Raw genomic sequence first — 7,646 nt, 5'->3', positions numbered from 1 at the left:
TTGACTTTGTGCATCTCCTCAATGCGTCGCCTGAATTCCTCATCATCGATAAGCTCACCCACATATTCTATCACAAACTGACCTGGAACAAAAATAAGAGAAAATATTCAACATGCTTCACCCATAAATTATCCATATGCTAGTTGAGTGTATTATAATCCTGTCCAAAAATTTAAGTTGTCACTGGTGTTCCTTTCCTCTAATTAACCACACACTTCCTTCTGCAACTAACTTACCCTTTTTGATATCTTCAAGCGCTTTTAGGCCCCAGCCTCGGCTCTCAGTTTTAAAACAGCACAAGTTAGGGTAAAGTCGCTTCTGGAACCTCTGGTTGCCACACTTGTCTCCTGCTCCACAAACTTCACGCATACACTCAAACATTAACATTCTGAAATGAGAAAATTCTAATAATAATCAGGAATGCAAAAAAAAAAACTACTGAACTATCTGGTAAACCACAAACAACAACCACCACCAATTTCAGTCACTTTAGTGGTCTTTCCCACTACGTTCAGTAATGTCCAAGCATTTAATTGTTTGATACCCAATTTGTAAGTTATCACACGACAGGAATTTTGCAGTTTGTCTATTTAATCTTTCAGTAACAGGTCCCTTTACCTAACACATATCTTTGCAACAACAGGTTCAATCAATTAACATTTTTTTATTTTGGATGAATTTCATCCTGTTCTCACCATGGACATCATTCAACTTCCAACTTTCTGTAGAGCACCATTCACCATCAAATCTTTCCCTTTATAATACAAAATATTCACTGGATTGTAACATGGACAGATCTTGCACAAGGTCCTTGTATTGTCCAATGTAATGCAGAATTCATTAGGAAAAACAATGCAATACAATTGATTCCTTCATACTCAAGTGAACTGTCTGGCTGTAGGCCCACAAGTACCCTGCCAAAATAGCAAACTATATAAATAATATAAACATGCTGAAAATCTTAACATAGCAAATTTACAAGATGGAATATATGGTGAAGCTATGCACCACTAACAACACTGATGTTGATGCTACAGAAAATAAATACAACAAAACCTATGTATGCCTGAGGCAGTCATGCACACCCACCTAGTGCAGCCACGCAAGATGCATGTCTAGAGGGGTCATAGCAACCCTATTTTGAAAGGGATAGAGATACTTTTCTTCACATTTCCATATATTGCACAACACCAGGGTTAGCATTAAGGGAACCATCCTGAGTTAAGCAACCTTGCTCCACTCGTTTGATCATAAGAGATAATGGTTTTAGATAACTAGTTGGTTTTATTTTGCATAAAATCATTTTACGTATTTATGGTACCTATGGCCAATGGTAGTGTCCACAGGTTGCATTTTATTACTTAAAATGTCTAAAAAGGTGGGTTAGCTGTATTAACTCCTTACAAAGCGAATGCTTAGGACCGATTTAAAAAGTTCATATTGTTTTCATTTTAGAGCATAAAATAACAAAATAATCAATAGTCATTTACTTTTCCAAAGTTCAAAATTCCAAACATGGGATGGCCTTTGTATTGAAATGCTTGCTACATCTGAATGACCAATTTCAAATCAAAACAAATTTCCCAATGGTGGACAGTACCAACCATTATGGTGAATCCAAACAGAAATATCATTATTATTTATACTTTTATTTTTTAACATTAATGCTTCGTACTCGGTACACTACATAAGCTACAACATATTACTAGGGAGTCGCAATGGAAAGTATATTTAATATATAAATGTACATAAACTCATTTGATTTTCATTTTTTCTGATATAGGTGTAAAAGTGTTCTTTGTACATTCACAAACTCATATCTATACACAATGTCATTATCAAATGCCATATGCAAGATTTCAAAAGTCCATACAAGTGTACCTACTGCTAATTACCTGTGTCCGTAGTTTACCTATTGGCACTTATGCCCTAGTGTCTCCCAAGAAATAACCTGGTTTTGGCTCAAATAGTTGTTTGGTAGTTTCCTCATTCATGTACATAACATAGGCTAGCTAACTCAATTTATACACTTTACACCTTTTGTTAACAATACATAGCAAGACTGGATGGTACACCTCTGTCAGGCAGCTGCCCTTCCTCCTTGGGCGGATGCAGGTCCACCCAGCTTTCTTTTTTTGCATGGGAGTAAACATTTACCCTCAAAGGGAACTGCTGGATAAAAGGTCACATTTGTAAGACAGAGGGAGAGACACAGCAGACAGGCCAAGCCACAGGGTCCAGCTCCATCACCTCATCCTTGACCTGGGGACATGGGGGTATCTTGGGGGTCTCACATCTACCTTCAACAATAAATCAGCAAGCTAAGACCCCGCCCAAGACCATCTCTTGTCTCGCTCACATCTGGTAACAGCGGCTCCCAACCTCACATGAAGCTCATATTCTGGTGGTTTCCGGTAGCCTCTCACTTACATATTTTCCATACCCACCTTCTGGGATGGTCACTTTAATAAACCTACCCAATAAACCCTCTCCCTATTTTTTCTTAACCCATTGCCAACGGGTGGCATGTACACACATGCCATGGCATGGCGGGACCATCTGCGGGGGCACGTACGCACATGCCATAGAGTATGTATGGACATGCCATGAGTTTGTTTTTTTTTACAATCATGGCAAAAGATTATTTTATTGCCAGTGAAGGTGTGATTAAGTCGGTTTTAACACTCATTTTTACCATGCAACAAATAAAAAAAATGCAACAAACCGACATATTCAACTCCATGATGCCGCACACTGCTTATTTTATTCGGACTATAGACCGAATAATGATCAATTATGGAGTCTATATAACAACAAAAATACCCTTCAGTCTCGATTTATCAGGAAGTTTGGCAAGTAGAGGCTGTAAAAATAATGAAAACTGAAAATACAACATATCTTCATAGTATTACGAAGAAACGGCATGGGATGCTGGTATTTGGCATGAGTGGTCGCGCATGCTAGGGCGACGATATAAGCCCCCGGCAGCGAGGCCCCGGCCTCTATGAATGCTACCCGTCAGTTATGGGTTAACTCTTAGTACCTTTCTTAACTCTTCCCCGCTGGGTGGCATGCCATGGCATGCCTGGACAATATTCCGGGTGGCATGTGAATATGTGCCATGGTGCACTGGTCTTGTATTCTGAGGGCATGCAGATCATTACGCGCACGCTGTGGTGATTGCCTGGCAGCGGGGCCCAGGCCACTACAAATACAACCCGGGAGAGAGGGCCTTTGTATTGGGAAACCACTGGGTTAACCCAACAACCATGGAATTAGAAAATTACTGGTGGCCAGTAATGATGGTGCTTATAGCAGTTTCCAGCTCATCTGATATTTCAGGCATAACATCTAATTGGTTATGGCTGGAGCTTACTACAAGAAGTTTGAATAAATTTAATATTTCCCTTCACTTTCAATCCCTGTAAATCATGGTGACAACAAACATCACTACAGTCAGAGAAAGATAAGCTCCCATTGATGAACCGATGATGCAGGGTGTCTCACTGTGTCACTGAGGTGCCATCCACAACCATTGCATGATTTGATGTCATATGGATTTTGAAGTCATATAAGGATGGAGGGAGTAGGAGAGTTATGAGGGAGAGAGAAAAACTGACAGAAAATAATAATGAAAATGAATGCGTGCATTTGTGCACGTGTGCACATGCATGTTTTGAAAGTAAAGATTGTAACTGTAATGACCTCACTTCATTTTCAGGACAAGGTTGCTTTGACCTCATTGGCTACTATTGCATCAATGTTTCCCGCCAGGTCGAAGCACAGGAATTTTCCCGTATATATATAGAGGTGCTTGCACCTCATTCATTACTCACTCTTGCAATGTTGTGCTTCTCAAGCCTTCAAAGATGCTCCCTCCTCCTCCTCTGAGGTTAATGACCTCCAACCATCAACCTCATCAGCGACTCCTGCAAAGGTGCTCCGGCTGCATATTTGGACCGATCTTCATCTTCTCCCTGTTCTTCCACCTTTTTTGACCTCTCCTTTGAGGAGAGTGAGAATGAGTGGCTCCCCAGTAGGGCAGACGCCACTGACCCCTGCTTCGACATGTCCTGTTTGGACGAGGAACTGGATTATGTGCCTCAGATCAACACTACTCTCGATAGTGACGAGCATCTCTCTAGCATGGCAGCCAAGCTGCTACAAGGAATGCTCCAGTGTCAAGAAGTTCATTTCCCCCACCGTCATGGATTTCAAGGCAATCCCTTGGAGATCTTCAGCTGGTTTTTCACCGAAGATCTCCTTGATCTCATTGGCCAGGAAACCAACTGGTAAGTTTCATTTTTGCTTTTGTGTTCTTTCTATTTTTATCCATATTGAGTACATATCTCTTGCACTGAGCAATCAGAATGTATTACCGTGTGGTAATAGGGATGGTGAAACTCCCCAATTACCAGGACTAATGGTTGACCAACTGCCTCTTGTGTCATGAGCTGATTACCACATGCCCTGATCCATGAAAATGGTGATGCACTTGGAGTTTGGCAACTTCCTTGGCAAGGGGTATCAGTTATTTGTGGATAATTGGTAAATGTCAGCAAGTCTTTTTCATGTGTTGCAGTCACGTAAGATTAATGCAGTAGGAACAGCCTAGCTGAACAGGAAGTTCATGCCAAAGGACCTCAGTGTGAGGAGGAAGGGTGATGTTGATTACAGCAGCAGCAAGACGGGGATGCTGTCCAATAGTCCACACTACTGTAATGGATGGGGATAAGCCATTGGTAGTGATCAGATGGCCAGTTATTATCCAACGACTCACCACTCCAAGGTCTGGTACAGGAAGGTCTTTTTCCTCTATGGCATGGCCATTGTCAATGTCTGGACTGTCCATCGTGCCCTGGGATCGGAGGAATCTTAGAAGGCCTTCTGAGTTGGCCTTGCCTCTGAGCTCTTGGGACAGTTCAGAGAAGGGGCCAACTCAACGAAGAGCAGAGATGCAGCGAGACCACCCGCTGCAGTGAGGTGTGCTCTTCACAATTAATAACACACTGTTTCAGAGATCTCTGGTGGCAGGAGGCGAGGTTGTCATCATCACAGTAGCAGGAGTAATTGTGCCGATTGTGATGATGGACTAAGCACCTATGGGCGCTTTGAGGCGTGGCATGCCACTATGTAATGTGGTGCACGCACAAAAAAATAAATCTTATCTTTTTCATAAAAACTCTGATTTACCCTTACAATGTGTTGGCAAATATGTTACCGAGAGTAATGCACATGGCATTATAAGAGTCTGGACTCTATACTAAAACTTCCAACCATCGCAACAAGTTTTCAGATTGCATTTTACTCTTACGAGCATGCAAAACATCATGTTCAGTTCTCAAAAGCATAAACTTCAATATAATCACAAGGCTATAAATGGGACGTAAAACCCGAGCTTACATTCTGATTTGGTCGCCCGCAGGGGTCCCCGGCAGCAGCCACTCAACACTATATTTGCCACCCAGAAAGAAGGGTGTATGGCACTCCAAAGGACCCATTGCAAGTGGGTTAAAAAAGGAACATCCTAAACAAATCTGCAACCTGAAGAACTTTGAAGAAAAATAATAGTTATAAAATCACACTTTTTCTAGCACTGGCATTAGCAGGCTTAAATTAATGACAAAAGATTTTACTCATGCCATACCAAGCAGTCAACCACTTGAATGAAAAATTACAAACACAGGGACATTTGTTTTCCTCATTCTACAATTTTGGTTGTGTCATATGTGATCTTTCAGGAAAACCTAAAAAGAAAGCCCCTAAACCAGTGGGTATCAAACTTTTTACTACCATGCCCCCTTTAGGAATTTGTCCTTCCCTCCGTGAGCCCTTACATCTATAAATAAAATTCCTTCCCCAATTATAAGGAAAATTATAAAAATATTTTTAACAATTTAATTGAATATGAATTAGTAACACTATTATTAAACCAATCATTTGACCATGACCTTGTTAAGGGAATACCAAATATGCTGAGAAATTCCTATTTTTCCCAAGGGCCCACACTCCCCTTGCAAATTACTGATGCCCCCAGGTTAAGAACCACTGTGTTAAACATAATAATAATAATAATAATAATAATAATAATAATAATAATAATGATATATGAAATCTGCACGATCCTATTCACCACCATCATGAAGGACTTTCAAAAATTGCCAGGATTTTTTTTTTTTCCAACTATTGTTTGGCAATTATCCTTACGCAACATCCACAATACTGATCATATAACCTCACACTCCCTTCTAGGCCCCCCTCTAGCTTAGTTAATCGAAATCATGTTTTCCTGCTTCTATATTATTGGAATGACAAACTAATTATGAGGTAATAATTTTGGTGCTATATATATGGGTATATATTATTCCCCATACACACTATACAGTACAGAGTTACCCCGCACGCAGCATAAACTTGGTGACTCAAAACACCCATTGATATGTTGATGTTTTTCTGTTAATAAATACAATACCTGAAACTCTCAATTTGGGAAAGAAACAAAAAGGATACAACTAGGTCAAATCTTTAACACACAATCACGTGACCCAAATATCAGCATTATCAGCCTCAAGTTTATTTCATGGTAAACTAAGGTTAAACTCACTCTCTCTCACTCATCCTTGGTGGAGGGTAAGGGGGGAAGTAAATGATAAGGGGATATGGAGGACAGGGTAGGACCGCAGAGAGAAAACTGTAATGTAGCCTCTGCCAATCATAGTTTCTCATTTTGGGTAGAGGGTGGGGCATAGTCCAGTTGATTTATGTGATTGGTGGGAAGAGAGATGGTGGGTGGAGTTATAGAATTTCTAAGGCAATATATGGAGTCTAAAACACTGAGCCAGAAGCCTCCGGGCTAGTACAGTGGTAACGTGTCAGCCTATCATCCGAGGGGTTGGCGGTTCACGCCCCGACCAAAGTTGCAACTGTCACCTGGAGGTTACTGCTACACACGTGAGCGGGCCAGGCTCCCCTCATGTGCTTAGCCAAGGCGAGGCTAAGCTTCGCATATCAGACTTATTGAGCCAGAACAGAATACTGGGATCACTCTGCAGCAACTAAAATAAAAAGGAATTATGATACCAATGACGGCATCACAGTACATTCCACAGGTGCTTCATGACACTGAAACCAGTGTCACTGCATAATTTTTTTCTTTTTAATAACATAACCTGCACCATTGCTCACAGCAGCCAGGAATAGGAAATGGTGTCCTTCCTGGAGCCAGGACTCTTTCAGTCATGGCTCACAAGCATTACATTCCACACTCATACATCTATGGGAATAATGCAAAAGTCTACTTCTAAATGCCAATTGGATCGAATAACCCTCCAGGAGGTTTGTGCACTTGTGGTGAGCCTCTCCTGTCACCCTGGCCTTCAGCCGAAATGCACACGACGGCAAGTTCATGTCACCCCAGCTCACAGCCAGATTTTCCCATGACATGTTCATGTCATCCAACCTTCCAGACAAATTTTTTCATGATGTGATAGTCATGTCATCCAGATCATAGGGGTTAAAAGCTTATAGTTCCAATTAACCCATAATTGACGGGTAGCATTCATAGAGGCCGGGGCCTCGCTGCCGGGGGCTTATATCGTCGCCCTAGCATGCGCAACCACTCATGCCAAATACCAGCATCCCATGCC

The 7,646-nt window shown here is 41.3% G+C and overlaps 1 protein-coding gene across 5 annotated transcripts in view; it reads right to left on the bottom strand.

The window, feature by feature from the left end:
* LOC119596082 (histone-lysine N-methyltransferase NSD2-like) overlaps positions 1–7,646 on the bottom strand; it is a gene marked incomplete at its 3' end in the record, with an annotated part of 38,309 nt that overhangs the window by 1,343 nt on the left and 29,320 nt on the right. For all 5 annotated transcript variants that reach the window (XM_037945211.1, XM_037945208.1, XM_037945212.1 and 2 more), the window contains 2 exon segments: positions 1–82; positions 237–388. The exon segment at positions 1–82 is cut by the window's left edge and continues 75 nt beyond it. In XM_037945211.1, the coding sequence (XP_037801139.1) occupies positions 1–82; positions 237–388 (234 nt within the window).

This window comes from Penaeus monodon, chromosome 37 (assembly GCF_015228065.2).
Source record: "Penaeus monodon isolate SGIC_2016 chromosome 37, NSTDA_Pmon_1, whole genome shotgun sequence".
In the NCBI taxonomy this organism is placed as follows: domain Eukaryota; kingdom Metazoa; phylum Arthropoda; class Malacostraca; order Decapoda; family Penaeidae; genus Penaeus; species Penaeus monodon.
This window is presented reverse-complemented; position numbering and strand designations above follow the sequence as displayed.